The sequence below is a fragment of the Vanacampus margaritifer genome, chromosome 14 (assembly GCF_051991255.1).
Source record: "Vanacampus margaritifer isolate UIUO_Vmar chromosome 14, RoL_Vmar_1.0, whole genome shotgun sequence".
Taxonomy (NCBI): domain Eukaryota; kingdom Metazoa; phylum Chordata; class Actinopteri; order Syngnathiformes; family Syngnathidae; genus Vanacampus; species Vanacampus margaritifer.
In genome coordinates this window covers 15,552,449-15,571,994 of record NC_135445.1, presented here as the reverse complement: position 1 = coordinate 15,571,994, position 19,546 = coordinate 15,552,449, and the positions used below count along the sequence as shown (strand labels likewise).

Here is a 19,546-nt window from a genome sequence, read left to right as displayed (position 1 = left end):
AGGCAAAATGAAGTGCTGAAAGCAGCTGAGGTGCTGTTGATTCAAGATCAACAAGTTTACCGTCTAAAACGGTCAGTTAACTGTTATCTACCATATTAAAACATATATATTTAAACAAATATATTTTTCTTTATTAGTTCAAAATCACTTCAATGTTTTTGTCGATCACAGGTATTTAGTCAAATGCCCATCCCCAATATTTTTGGTTAATATATTGGAAAACTTTACCAGGAAGATTTAAAACAAACAAACAAAAACATACTTTAGCAGTCACACATTGCAGAAATAAAAGCCGTTAGTGAATATTATATGAAATACCACATTCCTAACAGATAAATTCATAGTATTATTTATTATTATTACAAATATATGTAAACTGTAGAACAATATAAATTGAAGGAAAGCACCTGCTAACGCTATATCCGCATGCAAACACATGCATACGTTTTATACAGTGTATAATATTATCACATATTGTTTACTTTTCTTACAAGCCTTTCTCATTTTTCACTTTTTTTTTTGCACATATTGTATTACAAAATTATAGAGGTTGTTTAAGCTCTTTAATGTAATGATCTCACGGACTGTAAGATCAAAAAGTCAAGTGACTAACACTTTCTTATGTTTATAAATATTCATTACATACAAATACAAAGGGGCAATATTACCATACCACAGAGATGTGTACATTTACATGCAATGTTGTAGCAAAGTATTTCTATAAATTCAGTATTCAACTATCAAATGGATGTCAATGGTAGAAATAAGGTCTAAGAAAAAGCACAGTTGTACTCTGGATGAAGACATATTTTAATTTGCATTTAATTTGCAAGCACAAATACTGAACCATAGGCGCATATAGCCCATTTTTAGGGGTGTTGAAGAGAATAGAATTACAATAGAATATAATTTATTGCCATTTGTACAGATTCAAAAAACGGGCTGAGAAAATAATTTATTAATATATTTTAGAATATCAAATAAAACGCTGAAGACACTCAGATTTCTGACCCCAGTGTAACAACATCCCTGATTTAAAGGCCAAAAAAGAGTGAAATTCAAATTATGCCTCTAACCTTGCACAAGACTTGTCTCGCAAGACTTTGAGCAAAGTACTAATACTTTTTAGCTTATTCTGTTTTGTTTTTTTGGGCCGTGCTTGAAAAAAGAATGTCTAGCAAAAGAGATGGGTACACAATAAGTTAGTTATTCTAACTTCAGACTTTTGTCAATGAGACCGAGCAGCCAACCTGTACATTTATGGGTGTTGGCTAGGTTTTAAGCTATGCTAATTATGAACATCTCACATGTGCTTTCAATCAGAAAGGCAATGAGATAAGAGCACATGTGGAAGCAATCATGCAGTTTAACAACGTGTCAAGAGTCCAATGCATTCTTTAGTACCTTTAAGAATACATTTAAAGCAGTGAAGGAAGAACGGTGGTCATAATATTGTTCACATTACACTGTATTTGTTCATAGAAATAATATTTTATTAATTAATATAGCATTTTGTGTTTAGTGCTTTTATATTGTTGGTTTGAAAAAGTTACAGCATTTTAAAATGGATGACAACAAACCAAAATCTATGAGTAGTGTACTGTATATGTATGTCTAATGCAGTCTATTGTGTATGTAGCGTTGCAAGTTGAGTTCATGGCTAAGTATTTCTCTCTCTCTCTCTCCATTTCTCCTTCTCTCTCACCCACATCCGTCTGCCACCTGTTTTCCCAGAGTTATGACCTCAGTCTGCAGGCGTCTCTCCCAAACAAAGCCAAACTACATACAGCTGTGTGTGTGTGTGTGTGTGTGTGTGTGTGTGTGCGTGTGTGTGTGTGTGTGTGTGTGTGTGCGTGTGTGTGTGTGCGTGGGTGCATGTGAGTAAGGGAAAAAGAAAATTAAATAAAATGGTGCCTTGAGATATGAGTTTAATTCATTCCGTGACAATGCTCAAAATCCAAAAAATCTTGTCTCTCAAATAATCTTTTCCCAATGAAACAAATGGAAATGCAATTATTCCATTCCAGCCTTCCCCCAGAATACCAATAAAAATATTTTAATGAGGGGAAAAAAGCATTCATTTAGCATATAGTTCTATACTATAGAAATATGGAGTTTGAGTTAAATGAAATAAAAAATAAACAGTTTTTCTCACATTAAATCGATTTGTTGGCCACCTGGGGGCAGTATAAGACACAAATGGATATAATGGACATTGAGATGTCTCAACTCCTCAGCTCATCAGTTCAGCACTAATTGTTGTTCTTGGGAGAGGATTAAGAATACATGACTATAATTACTGTTGTATTGTGTTATGTGGTGACATCAGGTTCGTATTGAGCGGGTGCATCCAACCTGTCCGTTTACACTGCAGCCACATTGAAAAACATCCCAAAGATTTGTATCCACATTTGGGGAAAAAAACTTCAACCTGAAGATATCAGATATTACTTTTTGAAAATAACTTGTTTGTTTTTTTCTTCTCCATTAAGTAGCACTACATCATGTGATTCAGTTCCTGCGATTATGTTTGAATGAAGCAGGGAAAAGCAGTAAAAGGTAATCACGGCCGCATCCTGTCCCGACTCCCACAATGCGACTCACCGAGCGCTGACATAACACGCAATGACGTGTTGGGCAAAACCACACCCACTGTGAGCAGATTATCATGCGCAGACATCTGTGATGAGGAAACCAGGTGTTTGGGTGAGTCTCAAGCCGGAGATTTGTGCATCCTCATCATTTTAAAGCTGAATACATCTCTTTAACATTATGTGCACAACAGAAGCAATATGCTTACTAGTTGGAATAAAGGCAGAGGTGATAAGAAAATGTGTTTGTCTGAGACAAAGATGCAGTACTGAGACCCAGGTGACACGCACACACAAGCACGCACGCATGCACACGCCTCTACAGCAGGTGTTCTCCATTAAGAGAAAACACTTGCAAGTAAATACTACCGCCTAGACCAGTGGGAGTGGGACAAAGCTGCCGAACTACTCCAGTGCAAAGTGTTGCTAACGTCGCCGCAAGTTGAGCGTGTATTACAATATAGCATCAGTACAAGACAAATTCCTCTATCATTTGGGCCTGCATTTCTTCTGCTCACCATCACCAGCTTCTGTGGAAATTTGTTGAGTTGTACATCAGTACAAGCCAAATCAACAGTGGAGTGTTTGTGTTAAGTCAGATGGACAGGAAGTTGTAGATAATAAGCACAAAAAGGAGGAGTACTGTGATATTGAAAATTAGTTTTATGTTTGAGACTTGGACATTTCATTTCATCACAGTGATGTCTGCTATGACAGTTCAACTTTAGTTTGGCTACAATTGTCTAATTGTAGGAATGGGCAAGCGCCGATACGAGCTATTGGTATTGAGCCGATACCTGGCCTTATTTCAAAGTATCAAATTCACGAGGGCATCATGAAGTAGAAATTGCAATAATAGAAAAAAGTCATTAATTTCAAGCAATTTTAAGGAAAAATGCTACATTGGGACATATACCGTAAAATCCAGTGAATAAGACATTATTTTTTCTCATGTAAAATAAATGATACAATATACAGTATATATATATATATATATATATATATATATATATATATAAATTAAGTAGGCCTACCAGTGGTGAGGCCAACTTTGCAAATGCAGTTATACTTTAATATTGGTGCTTTGGTCGCTTTTATGTTGAAGTTATTCACGGCAGCGTTTCGTGGCGTGACCGCTGACTTGGCTCGTTTTTTGAGTCACTGTGGTTGCGGTGTCTTGCAAACTTTTGCCACCCACCGTCAACAACACAACGTTTTCCTGAAATCAAGTTCCCAAAAAACCTATTTAATTATGCTAACATTGTACTATACAGCGGCTGTTGCCAGCATTAGCATCTCCAGTGTTGCAGCTAGTTGTTAGCTAGCCTTTAATGAAGCAAGAGAGCGATTTTCGAGAGATTACTTTTAATAGACAAACTCTGTTTACTCAAGTTAACAGACAAACTCTGCCCGACACAGTTGCCGTTCCTACTGATCACTTTTTAATAAACCAGGCTTACTCAAATGTGCTGTTAAGCCGGCAAAATCGCTACAGACGTCAACCAAAATCTATGGGGAGAGATTGATCTAAAATCTCAGGAAAAATATCTGGAAAATTAGGCAATATTAGCGGTAAATAACAAGCTTGTTTCACTTTTATTAGAAAATAAACAACAAGCCTTTTTGATATCCCTGAATGATCAATCAATTGTCAAAAAAAAATCAATATATAACTGAAAAAGCTATAACCAATTCAAATAAAATTTATGAAATTTTCTGATACACACTACGAATAAATAAATACATAACTAAGTAAATGAATAAATAAATGTTGGGCAGTATAATAAAGGATGCCAGCAAATCAGGGGACCGTCTTATTAATGTGTACAGAGAAAAAAACAACCATTTAATGGTGATTTTTGGGGTGCGTATTATATATCGGATTTTACGGTAGGTCTTTCCTGTCATTGATTTTTGTGGGAAATTATTAGCAGTGTTTGCACTTGCTAACGGTATCAGTGACTACTCAATAGTTGAATACTCGTACTGGTATTGGTCTGAAAAAAAAGTGGTATCACAATGTGCACAAACAAAAATAGATAAACTTGCCATGAATGAACATGTTCAGGCATCTGAGAGTGTTTATGCGTTTCGTAATGTTCCTTTCCTCCAAATCCTCCCACATCTCCTTATGTCACCCAGCTGTTTACTGTTTCAAGTCGACATAAAAGACAAAACTTGTACCCATGTTTTCTAGTCAAAAGTGAACTATCCGCCATCTTTTGCACGTGATCAATAAATAAAGAATATCATCGGGTCCTACCATGAGTGAGTGTCTGTTGCCTGGCAGCAGTCCAGACCCGTAGCCGCTTCCCAGAGAGCCCATAGAGCCGTTGTGTGCGTGTGCAGCCCCAATTAGGCCGTGCATGTCACTGTGCCCGCTGGTCATGGCTGTTGATGGGCCGACAGCGTGGCTTCGCAGCACATGGATGGCATCGTCCAAACGCTCCAAACGGTCCTCGATGCGACTTTGCTGCAGGTTAACAACATAAGATGGGGTTAGAAACCTTAAACATATACAGCTTTGTTTACCGAGGAACACTTTTCAAGTTATTAAGCTATTGTTAGCTTTGAGACCTTTTCCTATTCTCAGAATTGTGATGGGTGAAAAAAGTTTCACTGTTGGAAGGCAAAGCTGCGAAAATACAGTCAAGTGTGAAGTCAAACTCTTAAGAAACACCTCATATATACTTTAGACACTGTGGAGGTGTGGGTGTGCGTACCAGCGAGTGCAGTGGAGCCTCATAGTTTGGCGACGATGCTCCCTGTCCGCCATTCCTGGACCAGACAGCTGAACTGGCGGCTGGGAGAGGGAGAACCAGACATTATCAGGAGGGGAGGCCATCACAGCATCAAAATAAGGATTCACACAGAGATCATTGCAGTTAAATTCACAGTTTCATAATGCAGATGAGATGTAATAGATACAGTATATACTAGGTAAAAATCATTATCTGCATGACACTAAGACAGAAGGATAATTATACAAAGAAGGCCAGGAGGACCGTTCGTGGTTGTCAGTAAAATGTTGATAATATGTTTTGTTTGTTTGTATAGAACAAAGCGCTATGGGCATCATGTATTTCACGACTTGGCAGTGATCAGTTGGGGTTAAATTAATAGCTTGTATTATAAAAACATGAAGAGAAAAACATCAAATTTTATGTAAGACCTTTTCTCGCCACAATAAAATAAAATAAATTAAATACCATTGAAGAAGAAGAAGAAGAAGAAAAAGAAGAACAGTACAAAGAAAAAGCTAGCAAAGTTAGCATGTCATCTGAATTCAGTGATTTTAGTTGCTCAACTGACTAAGACTATTGACATGTTCATATTTCTCAATGAGAATCATTGGTAGCTAATCAATATGCTCTACAACATTTGAACATTGAAGATGTTTAACACACAAGCTCAGACGCCACTGGCTTACTCTCATTACTGTATTTTCTTTTCAGACGGCAGCACATTTTTACGACAATTGTTGACAGTGTTGCAAGAATATAGTTTATTCTTCTCATTCGGTGTCCAGCTCATTAGCCATTAGACTTTTTATTTGTATTATTATTATTTTTTTTTTTTAGGTATGGCCATTTAGACACCTACTGTCGTGTTGATGTTAACTATAGACACTACAATGTATAACAATTGACTGGTGAGCATTAATTTTGCTTTGATAATAAACTAACGCTATTTTTTTAAACATGTCCATCCAAGGGTGACCAGACGATCACATTTAAACGGGTCAGTCCAATTTTGAGCTTTGCGTCCCAGCCCCATTGTTTTGTCCCACAATTATGTAGGTCCCATCCTGGCATCACATTTTATTTTATTTAAATTTTTTTTTTTTGGTCAAGTTAAACAAGGCAATTGTTTGTGCAATGTGAATGTCAATCACACAATTGTCACAGTGCTGATATGATAAACCAATTAAAAAGGAATTTAACTGTTAAATCGTTAGCAGGCGTGTTTTCATCATACTGGAACTAGAACTACTTCCTGTTTCCGTGTCTAAAAATCATTAGGTGAGCTTTTCTGGTAGTAGGCTATATTTCCAATGTTACAATTTAGCTTCCAATAGCTGCCGGGACCAAGAAAAAAAAACGGATAATGGTGAGTGCCTTGATCATTTACATTTGTTGAACTGTCAAACAAGATAGCATTTAGCATTAGCTTAAGTAAAAACACGATCAGACTGATGAGGGATTAAATTTGTCATACATAGTTCCTAGTGAGAATTTATTGTAGATTAGATTTTCAGGAAAATTATTATTATTAATATTAATAATAATAATTATTAATATAATAATAATAATAATAATAATAATACAATGTATTTGTAATGCAATTTACATTTCCAATGAAGTGCTAAATTGTAGTGTTTTTAATTTTGAAAATCTGATGTAGATTATGGATGACTTGTAGAAAGAAGAAAGGTTTGGTGTTGACAGACAAAACATCTTTATACGCAAGAGGTCTCTAATTATTTCCACTTGTAATGTTGAAACATAAAAGACCCAGTGACAATAAGGACAAAAACAGACCAACTCATCTTATCACATGCAAATAATATCTGATGTGTTTCTTTGAAAACAGTCGAAGTGTCTGTCTGATTAGCATGGGCCCTCAGCAAGAAAAACATGCTTTGGGGATCTAGTTTGTGTATTTTCCCTCTGAAAAGGTTATATCCAAATCGACAGGTCTCATTAGCTGGTAGATTGAGATGAGAGACACTTGTTGAATTTACATTAACAAGAGGTTTTAAGGGGAGAAGCTTCAACAGCATCAAGGGTTGACAGTATTATTCTTTGGTTCGAGAAGCGCACAAATTAATTCGAAGGAGGGAACCAAATTAAATTGTGGAAGAACATTTGAATTGATAAGGACAATTTCAAGTCTTTAGTTTTTTAAAAGAGAGGAGTACCAGGACCCTAATGAGGTCAAGCGCTGTAGAAAATTGATGGATGGATATATGTACTGTATCAGACAGCCTAAAAATAATTTTTAGGTTTTAACGGTCAAAAAAAAAAAAAGATTTTGAGTGTACGAAACAATCATAAGGAGTCTCAATTTATCATCTGTAGGAATTGTCTTTGAAACTGCAGCAGTTTGACAAAAAAAAGCAACTATTTAATATATGCTAGCCTGCTGTCAAAGTGCCTTTGAGCAAGGCCTTTTGCTAGTGAGTGGTTTGTAGCCTCTGCACTAATTTTGTCATCTCTATTTTCTTCTACAGTATTTTACTTGCTGTTTTCCTTTTGTCAATATTTGAGCAATGGCTCTGATTGATTTCACATCTTCTCTCAGCTTCATATTGATTGTTTTAAGATGTAGCTATCTGTTTTCCATGTTGATTACACATCTAACTAGTAAACACATAGTTAAATCATCTCTATTTGGAAAACATAAATCAAAAACTGCAATTCAACAAATGTAACGTGAAGGCCCAAAATTCTTTCCAATTATTACTCCCTCCCACCTCCCCTCCCTCAAACAAATGTAAACAAAAACTGGATATTATTCTTTCTTAGGTTATCTAATTGTAGAAGATGAAGCACTATGCCTTTCCGAAATTGTAATATTACTAATAGGGGCACTTGTCAGTAGTTTGTACCTCAACTACTTACTGCGGCAGTTTCAAAGCTATCTAAAATGTATCATTTTTCGGCAAGGGTTGAAAATCCCAGCAAATGTGTTTTGAATTTAATGTTGCAACCATTGACACACAATAAATCAGTATTGAGAACAAACTGATGTGATGTAGGTATGACACTAAAAATAAGATACCACATATAACAGCAGAGGTATCCAAGCATGTTTGCTGTTGTAACACTGCGTGACAGACAGGTGTATCAAGAAATGAAGTTTACTCAAGAGCCCTCAAAATGAAAACTTTTCTCAAGTCTTTCACAGCACATGTATCACTTCCTCGTATGTCTTAACTCTCAGTCTTGGCTTTTTATCGCTGGATTCATCTCATTAGCCCGTGTATCCCTTCTTGTTTGTTCTCCCTTTGCCTTTATTCAGATTAAATGCTAATTTCTACATGCTAATGAATATACAATCACCTGGGTACATTCATGTGCAAATACAAATATCTATAATTGTTTTCAGTCCAACACTGTCAAACATCCTTGCAGCATTATTAGCCTTGGATATCAATTTGCATGTAGTTTGCGCTAATGGGTTTCAATTCTAATTTGTAAAAAGTAGAGCGACTTTGACATGATCATAAACACCAATTATGGTTATGCAAGCAGGAGCCCAACCAGCTATAATACCGAAGAGGGGGGAGTGAGGGAGGAATAGAGATGGGGAGGGGTGGGCTCAAGCTCACAGAGCCTGTAGGTTTGTGAACAATTTGTCCAAGTGGTGCTCGTAATTAGAGCTATCTGTCACAAGGCTTGGAGGAGGAATACAAAACCATGTATGTCACTGCCACAATTAGAGACAAATTCAACACAACTATTATTAGGAGTCATTTTTCACTTTAAGGAGCGGGAGGAAGAGAGGGGGAGAAAAGACACAAACAGGTAAGCATTGTGATCGTTTTATTTGATGCCAATCTTGATTGGATCTGATAGAACATGATTCGGGCTTTTAAACAACTACAAGTCTATCATAATATTTAAAAAATAAAAATAAAAATATGTATATATATATATATATATATATATATATATATATATATATATATATATATATATATATATATATATATATATATTAGGGGTGTTTAAAAAAATCTATTCGGCAATATATCGCGATATTACAGCGCGCAATTCTCGAATCGATTCGATATGTGGCCAAATTGATTTTTAAACATCATTTTTTTATGGAAAAATTCAACAAAACGTCTTACTTAGGGTTAGGATTCACACATTAGGCATGGAAGAATGTTGTATTAATGGAACATTAAGCCTTAATATTTGATTTCAGTGCTGTTCAAACATGAAACAGACTGCAACCTGTTTGTTAAATGCAGTGGCTCAGTTATAAGCCTGAATTTTCAGGAACATAAATACATTTTCATACAAATCTTACAGTGTACATGTTAAGTTTACTGATTAGTATTTTCTAAATTTGAGTAAAAATAAATAAATCACAATAATCAATTTATAGATTTGTATCTGGATTAATCGTTATCGAATCGAATCGTGACCTATGAATTGTGATACAAATTTAATCGCCAGGTACTAGGCAATTCACACCCCTAATATATCTATGTATCTATATCTATATATATCTATATATATATATATATATATATCTATATATATATATATATATATATATATATATATATATATATATATATATATATATATATATATATATATATATATATATATATATATATATATATACACATAGAGAGAGAGAGAGAGAGAGAGAGAGAGAGAGAGAGAGAGAGTGAATGCTGTTTCTCCCTCCTTTGGTTGCTTGTGTTGTGATGTCGTTGGTGTGTATTTGATGGATGTCGGACTTCATGTGTCTACCTGTGAGGGTGGGCGGGGAGCCCACTGGAGTCGAGGGATTGGACGAGTAGCTGTTGTTTGTGTGGTCTGGGGAGTAGATCTGAAGAAACAAAAATATACAAGAAAAGGGACTTAGGTGGCTTGTAAAACCTGGAAAGAATAATTAATTGTGATATGTTTTTAATAATATTATAATGTTATTGAGAGACTAAACAGGTCTGTCATAGGCGTGTGTGTTTTTGTGCTGTACTTACCGATGCAAGTGCTTTTCCTAAGGCGTCTCCTGTCTGAGAGCTAGTGGCTGCTGCACTCTGTGCTCGGTTAGCTGTGACACATTCACACACACACAAACACGCACACACGCGCACACATATGAACAGGGGAGGGAGAAGGATGTTGTCTTGCAAAAAGGGATGCTACTACATTCAAACTACAAATTCTTGCAACTTTCCTCACAATACATGAAAATAATACATTTGCAATTGACAGGACAGCAAAAGCAGAAACGTTGTTGTCATAAGAACTGAGTCTAATTTTGCACATAATCATGCACTGAATTTGGTCAAAACCTCATTTTCGAGTTTCCTTAAGACAAATGGATTGAAAAAAATGTGGATTGGTACAAAGGTGTGGTGTAAACAGTTTTAAATGTCGTTTGACCGTAATGCTAAGTCGTTTCAAATGTATGGGTAAAATATAGACTAAACGCTAAAAACATAACATTTTGTATGCGAAAGTAAATACCTTGTGTCGTTATGGGAAAAAATGCTATGTTTTTAGTATCTGGCCTAAATTCTACCAGTACGTTTGAACGATTTTATTAAAACATTCGAGCAACTTGATCAAAATGTTCGAATAACTTTACTTTGAACAACTTTACCAAGACGTTCAAATGGCTTTATCGAAACATTTGAACGACTCTGTAGCATGCCCAGTCAAAAGTGTTTACTCCACATCGGCAGTCCCAAGCTTCCGTAGATTGGTAATTAGTAATCAAATCCAATTATGCTACACATCCAACAAAAGTGCACTCTCCAAACTTGAATCAAACACTCTGTCCTAAAGCTGATAAAAAAACAACACTGTCGTATAACGTTCTTGACACAGTTTAGTGTAATAAACTGTAGATATCATCATTTTCACATACACTGAGTATAAATATGTTGATCTGTGTGTCACACATAACATACAATTAGAATAATCAACTCTTGCCATTTTTTATTTTATTCTCCAAAACTTGACTTGAACTGTTCACTGAAAAACACACCTATTCTTGCCAGCCACATATTTTTGTGTTCTAACCCCCAAAAAAAAGCCAAATATCCGGCATTTGGCAAGTGGCAAAGAAGCACCAGAAGAAGGTAATAATGCTCCGTGAGCAGTAAATCTCCTGGATATGCTCAAAGGAGGAAAAAGTTGCGCTGAAGTTTCACAAAATGTGAAAGAACAAAAAAGCCAAGGAACACAGAAGAGGTATAGAATTGTATAAAATGACCCCATATATACACGACATATACTGTACGAAAGGGTGTAAGAGCCAGAGGCGGTTCTAGGATCAGAGGTTTAGGGGTGCTATTAAGACGTTTGGAGGTGTTTGGGTGGTACAAAGAGCGGGGGGTTAGGAGTTGTGTTAGATCGCTTGTTGTAGTTTTGGGGTACTTCCCGCTCCAAAAGTCGCACGGGAAGTCGGTGAGTAAACCGGATGTAATAAAAGGTATGCAAAGGAGAAGGACTTAAAATATTAACATATCCCAACCGTAATTTATGAGGAATGGTACTTTTTTTTGATATACAACAGATCCTCAACATACGCATTAACAGTACAGTATGCGTGTTTCTGCAGTAAACAAGCTCCCCACTGTTTACAGTGAGAATGAACAAAAAATAGACCTTTGACTTGTTTTTGAAATGTTTGAAATGAAACGTACAACATATAAAATATATGTTTGTTTTTTGACTATATATTGCTTGTTACTGTTATAAAAAAAAACATACATAACATACACATCAAACAAGAAATGCGCTTGAATCTACTAAATAATATTAGTAATGCATGTACAGTCTGTGTATGGGTGAAGTGCAGACATATCATAAAACATATTAACAAAACAAATTGACTTAAGCACTAGTTTGCTTCTTTTTTTTTTTTACATCTTGTCTTTAATACAAATACTTCAAAATTGAGCTTTTGTTTGTTGAAAAACAATCTTACGTCCATGACTTACTCCACGAGGCTACTTTATTCTTTACACACGCACGCACGCATGCACGCACGTTAGGAACTTAGGAAGTAGCAACATGATTGAGGAGCAAAAAAGCAGACGAGTAATGAAAATAATGTGTTGGTGTTGAGTGGTAGAAGGTAAAAAAAAAAACTTTTTACATATCCTGGTGTAAGTAAGGAACATTTTCACTCGACTAGACAGACATACTCCGTGAATGGACTGAGGAGGAGGACACGCTCCATTCGTCTGCAGGACAGGAGGGGTCGAAGTGGATCAAACCATTTTCAATCTAATGGGGGGGTGTACTGTATTTTTGTTGCTTAAATGTGACTTTTAAACTCTATGCTTTATATATATTATAGCTATAAGGTTCTAGCTTGTGAAAAAGAACACACAGTAAAATATATCTATCTACACACATATATATATATATATATATACAGTATATTTCAAAATTTTGGGGGGTGCTTTTGTTGCTATTGTGCTGAAGCACCCCCCAAAATGGGCTAAATACGAGTTGGGTAAGAGACATTTTTTTTCTCCAAAAGTAATGTTTTAAAAGTGAGTTTGAAATATTATTAAAACATTTGGGATCATATCTAAACAATCAATAAAGGCAATCGTAAAATATTTTAGTGGGGTATATAGAACAGCTCTGAATTGATGAAAATCTAGGATGAAATCATGACACATCAGTTGTTACCTCACACATCGATACTGTCTCATCCGTGGAATCATTGTTTGTGGTTATTTATAAATGTGATCCACCCATTATTTTGGGCAAGGTTCGGTAAACATGGCCACTAGTTAAACCAGCACACCACATCTCTGCTGCTTGTGTACGTCATAGCATAGGACGAATGTACAAATTGTTTGTCTGCCATTTTTCCTGTAAAATCCCTACACTAGAAATTTCAAATCAACTTGACATTTGCCTGTGTGCATATTCCTTCTGAGTATCTTTAAAGTAAGTATTTAATGTATCTGATCATTGATAGAGTATTTGAGTCGAGATACATATTGCAACGGCACAGACCCGAGACCCAAACATCGATAATTGGCAAACTTTTGCTGTTTGTGGAGGGTCTCGGTCCCTAACCCTCGCAAATAGCGAGGATTTACTGTACAACCAAATCTGTTTCACACACTTGCAGTGTGCTGATGCCAAAGAGGAAGGATGTGACCTCAATGTACCAGATGAACTTCCACTCACAAACACACACACACACACAGGCAGACATGCTCACAACTCATATCTCCTGATAGCAGATCCCAGATGGAAAGTTTACGCTCATACACACAAGTTAGACATAGGCTCACACACAATCGCATAAAAAGAAAGAAAGAAAAAGAGCATTTGATGGCAAACGAATGCATTAAAGAGATTGGCAGGACTGGATTTCCTTCAGTGGTTACAAACTAAGAGAAGACATATTAGGAGAGTGAGACAGGAAGAACGAGCGAAAGGAAGCAGCATATGTTTTGGGGTTAAGCCTGTCTCACTCATGCCACACTACTGGCCTATTAAAGCATCCAAGAGATTACCACCATAAACCTCACACATGAACTCCGATCTGGACTTGATGCAAAATCTAGAACATATGCAGGGGGGGACATCTTTTTTTCATAAGTGAGAGATCATAGCCACAAAGGAGGAGATGAAAATGGCATTTTTCTGTCTGCCTACCTGATCTCTTCAAAGAGAAACGGGAAATCGAACTCTATTTCCTGCCTGTATATTTTATTTTATAATAAAATAACATAAATCCGTTTGACATGACATAATGGAATGATTTTGAAGTATCATAAATATTTTAACTCTCTGTGGCTTACTCTATGAAAAAACACTCCAAAAAAACCCCCAACAAGTTATCGTTCCCAACACAGGAATGATGTTCACTACAGTGACCATGTGCATTTAAATCCAGGTTTAAACACTGACTGTGTGTTTCTAGGCCTTGTGACTACTAATATTTTATTCCGCTTAATTTCTGTGTGCATCATTTCTCCGTCCTTCCACATGTTTCCTTCCAAATCACTCACAGTGAGCTATGCATGTGTGTGCGTGCGTGCGTGCACACACGCAATAACTTTCTGGAATGTTGCAGATGTCTTTCCATGAAAACAAACTTTAAATCTGTTTCTTATTGCTTTCCTATTTGTTCTATTGGACTCAAAGCAATGGGCCCATATGGCATGTTGTGCATGTAAATGTGTGCATGTGTGTGTCGATGTCAAGGTGGAGACAAAATCTTATTTGCTGTTTCCTGAGCTAGTGAAACTCAATTGGCGTTTATGCGTCCATGTCATGATAAAAACAATCCATGCGAATATTTATTTATTTTTCTATGTTTTTACTTACTAAATCTATGCTCCCAATGATTGTTGCACTGGCCACAAAAGAAGCCATTTCAAAAAGTTATTGGAATGGGCTCTTTTCACATAACACTATGATAGCTGTTGTGGCCAATACAGTTCACCATTTGAACTCAAAATTTCAACGCCACAATTTTCAGTCATGATATGTGTTTTGTCACATTGTCACATTTGTTTTTCTTTGTGCCACTGCTTGCCTCGTTTTATTGTGTCCACCTGTGCTTCTCAACCCGGTCCCTCATGTCATCCAATCAGCGCCCTTTGTCATGCGTGTCTTGTCCAGGTGTCTCTCCTTGTCTCGTCAATTTGTTTGAGTTCATGCTTCATTCGAGAAAGGTCGGAAGTCAGACATGGAACACTTGGAATCTCCCAGTCCCGTTTGAAGTGAATGTAAACAACAAAGATGGCTGATTACGATCAATTGTTTTGTTGTTCTGGTTAACACAGTCAGTCGAAATCACGTTGGGTTACGTAAAGTTACTTTTTTCGAAAACTCAATTAAAGTTATAATAAATAAATAGATAAATCGGTTTATAATCGTGTAAATTATGCTTTGCCATTTACTGTCTTTGTCTCTACGGGGTTTGCCATTGTTGAATGACGTGAGATTTAAACCGGTCGGGGTCCTTTTTTTCACGATTTCGCAACTCTGATTTGAGTTCTAAGGGGGCGTTCCTGTGCATACTATCTGGTATGAAGTTGTAAAAGTCCAACTTCCCAGTTTCCTCAAATGCAGTATTAGTTCCCTGCTTTCATTCCGTCCTAATCGTTTCATTGTCCTTGTCACGTCTGTTTTTTTGTGTGCTTATTTATTGTTTTGTACCTAGTCATGTCAAGTCTTCGACTTTTGTTTATTCATTATTTTTATTATTCCAAGTACCTTGTTTGCCTTCTTGTTATTTTGAAATTAACGTCATGGTCCGAAGTTTTTCCGTTGCTGTTTGTAAACACAACATTCAAACTCTCAGACTCTCAAGGAAGCGGCCAACCAGGGACGAACGTGAAATCAACCCACCAATCAGGAACACGCGTTCGTACAACCAAATTTGCATATGCAGACAAGACAAGACACAGGACTCAAACTCCTAATGCCTCCGTAAAAACAGTCCACCAATCAGGAGCCTGCGTTCGCACAGCAAAATTTGCGTATGCCACTGATAGTCGTTTGGACCATATCTTTAAATAGTTTTTTTTTTTTTACTGAGTTAGCGTCTCTGCTTTTGGGTCCACCACCAAAGCATACCATCTTTGATAAAAACTTAAGTTGAATTAAAACAAAATATTTAAAGTTTTGCTATTGAGAAAATTGACTTTCCCACATTTCACAATAAAGAAATCAGAGTTTACAGAGCTAATTGTGGCTCATATTGTCTCCCAACTTAAAGATGGAAGAAAAAAACCCTCAGCAAATTGTTTTGGAGAAAATAACTTCCTTTGCTAATTTTGTTGCCATGAATGTCATTACTTTACATTTTAAAGTTCTTTCAATCTTATGTTTTATTATTTTAATTTTTTATATACAATAGTGTAATAACAAGAAGTTAAATACACAAAGAACAAAATTATATCTTTTCTGCTTAATAAATGCAACTGATGAGGTTTGCTTATTACATGTACAGTATTTGGTACTTCGTATGTTATTTGTATGTCATTTTAACATGCTTTGTTATTTTATTTTATGGGGACTACAGATGGACACTAGCATGGTGCAGCCACCTATTTAATGTTACTGCACACTGTTCTTTTAATAAACTAAACTCAAACTCATTAGCATATTGCTAACCTATAGCATCCACAAAGGAATTATATTGTTTTATCATTCATATCACTGAATATACAAAGAAACTTAGACGTGTAAGGGGAAGTCTACCCCCCAAAATAAATGTTCTATGCAGCCCCACTTTTTTACTTCCTTGTTAAAGCCCTCCTCTGATTTGTTGCTCTGGTGCGTTGAAGGAGGATTTACAAACAAGAAGTACATCTATGATGCTTAGTTTGGGCAAGTCCTGAATAACACAGTATTTCAAAACCGGTAAAGACCATGCCACTATTCTGCAGTGTGAGCGATCACGTGCAAAAAAAATGAGCTCCAGCATTGGTTCTTACCCATAATGCTGTCTGTGCCGTTGGTAGGAGCGGTGGAGCAAGAGGCGGTGCTGTAGTGATTGGCCCCGCTCCCGCTGCCCGCTCCTCGGTGGAAGCTGGACATGGGCGGAAGGCTGGAGTTGATGTCTGCTGATGAATGTGCTGGGTAGCTCTGCGCAGAAACATCAAAAAGAAGGCACAAACTCATTTGAATGATTAGATGTCAACAGATAATTGTATGCATTTTTAAGGAAAAATGCTATATTGGGATATATATGTCATTCAAAAGTGGTATCAAACATCCCTATGATAATATCTGTGATGATTAGATTGGCATCTGAAAAACATGGTAGTTGGAAAGTCAATAAGATCTTGCCTTACCAGTCTGTCATGAGGGTGAACCCCGCAGTAGGAGGAGCTCTGGGAGGGGCCATGGGTGGAGTTCGCCCCTCCCAACATGCTGCCGTGGTAACCCTGTTGGCTAATATTGCTGCTACTGCTGCTCCAGGGTTCGCCGCTGTGGTGGCCATCTAATAATGAATCAAATAAAAGGGCATGTGATATACTGTAATAATGGTGAGCTTCTTTTTGGTTTTAGATCAGTTAAAGCAACACATTAAATCATCTGTATACACACAAGAGTGCACAAGAAAAAAAAGAAAACATGTGATTTAGGAATTGTTATTAAATTTAATTGAAGTGTTAATAATAATGATGAACATATGTATTCATAATATAGTCATAAAATGATATATCGAGTATTCTGTGGAGTGTTTTTCTCTACATTTGTTCTTAAGAATGGTTGCTGAATGAAGGTCACTGTCCCAGCAGATTACATACAGTATAATAATCCCCTCCTCTGTTTCGACACCCAAAAAAAAAAACTCTCCCCTTTCCTGGCCATGAATGAAAAAGAAGGAATAATACAATTGACATTCTACACTTCTTCAGCAGGCATGATGTGGTATGACTCAATGAGCCATGTACCATTTGTTCATTGATACCAAATATTTTTTGGCCACAGAGCAAAATCTGCCCCTCACGCAATTTAATAATCCAAGCTATTTTGTGGAATTGTCTGATTTTCAATAAACATATCAGTAAATCTAACCCCTTACTTTTCATCTTTAAAAAAAATACAAAAAAAACAAAAACAAAAATTTCTGGTTGACAAAATACAAATACATAAATTTAGTTTTACCTAGCATACAACTTCTCATCTAACATTTTCCATTCTTGTAGAGATGGCAAATTCAAGCATATTTCAAGTAAAAACAAAACAAAAACAAAACAACAATTGTATTTTTTTTTTTAATATGATGCTCCATTTTTTTTCTACAGTGAGCGTACCTGGCATAAAGAATGAGCTTGGGAAACCAGCACTGGTTGGTTTGGAGTTGGGATAGCCCGGTGAATCCCTGTTGTAGTCGGCTGTGCTGGCAGATGGAGCGTAAACCTGCAACAACAACACACAAACATCTCAGAAATAATCACTGTCACTCGGACATCGTGTCCTTTCTATTGGGTGATGCCACTTGATTGATGCTTGAAGACTGGCACATCAATAAATACACTTGTTCCTAAAGGGGCGCTTAATGCTACACATTTTCTAGGGCCTGAACCTGTTAGACAGAAAATACGCTCAGATCTTCATCCAAAGTCCATCAAAGCAGCCATCCATCAATTTTCCACACCACTTATCTTGTTCAGCATTACAGAGAGAAGCCTAATGCCAAGTGACTTTAGGGTGAAAGGTGGATTACAACTTGGACTTGTCACAAGGCAATCACATGCCAGCGCAAAGACGGGTGACCGTTCACACAGAGTGAGAGATATAATTTTTCAATTTCAGAAACTGACTAGATAGGATAAAGTGCACCATTTACAGTTGTTCTTAATAGGGATAGGTAGCAGATGTGAATCCATAAATACATATTGGGATGTAGTACGATACAACAGCTTTGATATAACATTTTCTGACGCTATTCTCTTTTATGGAAGCATGGAACTGCCAATATGGAGTAAACAGTTCTGACGTGGCTAAGTCATTTAAACGTACTGATAGGTCGTTCAAAATACTTTTTAGTACATATTGGTAAAATGTAGGCTAAATGCTAAAACCAGAGGTAGGCATTTCGTCAGCACTGACGGACGCCTATTGTGCTGACAAATGATGAGAAACAAACAAAAAAAAAGACGGACTAAGCACTGCCTGAAGTAGGTTTTCCACCGCCAGTGTAATGGTCAAGGACCGACGGACCTCTCAGTCCATCAGTGATGGATGCTCGTTTTGTTGACGATTGACAAATGACGGACTGACGCAATGCACACCTCTGTCTGTTGGTCCTAATATAGCGGAGACAAAGTGATGACAGAAGCGTGGTTAAAATAAAATGATGGACTGATGATTACACTTTGGTTTGGCTTGTAAAAATGACAGACTGACGAATGGCGGACTGGCAACATTTTGTAAATTGCCTACCTCTGCTAAAGACATTACAATTTTAGCCACATTGCAAATGGGATATTAACTTGCGCATGCAAATTTCATGGCTTTACCCCATGGCATTATGGGAATAAAAAAAAATGTTTTTAGCATTTGGCGTACATTCTACCAATATGTTCAAATGACTTAACTAATACGTTCAAACATTCCATGCTTGTGCTTTTTTTTTCCGCATTAGGAAAGAAAAAGTGGTGTTTACAAAGAATATTACAAGTAAATATAAAGTAGTTATTATAATGATGAATACAGGTAGTCTTCTAGTTACAAATGCCGTTGTGTGCTTGCAAG

At 36.6% G+C, this 19,546-nt stretch overlaps 1 protein-coding gene across 4 annotated transcripts in view; it reads right to left on the bottom strand.

Moving 5' to 3' along the window:
* tcf4 (transcription factor 4) overlaps positions 1-19,546 on the bottom strand; it is a 186,605-nt gene that overhangs the window by 18,933 nt on the left and 148,126 nt on the right. For all 4 annotated transcript variants that reach the window (XM_077586198.1, XM_077586199.1, XM_077586200.1 and 1 more), the window contains 7 exons: positions 18,103-18,208; positions 17,134-17,282; positions 16,774-16,924; positions 10,321-10,391; positions 10,088-10,166; positions 5,315-5,394; positions 4,855-5,064 (listed from right to left, as the gene is read on the bottom strand). In XM_077586198.1, coding sequence (XP_077442324.1) covers positions 4,855-5,064; positions 5,315-5,394; positions 10,088-10,166; positions 10,321-10,391; positions 16,774-16,924; positions 17,134-17,282; positions 18,103-18,208 — 846 coding nt within the window. The remainder of the gene's footprint in view (positions 1-4,854; positions 5,065-5,314; positions 5,395-10,087; positions 10,167-10,320; positions 10,392-16,773; positions 16,925-17,133; positions 17,283-18,102; positions 18,209-19,546) is intronic.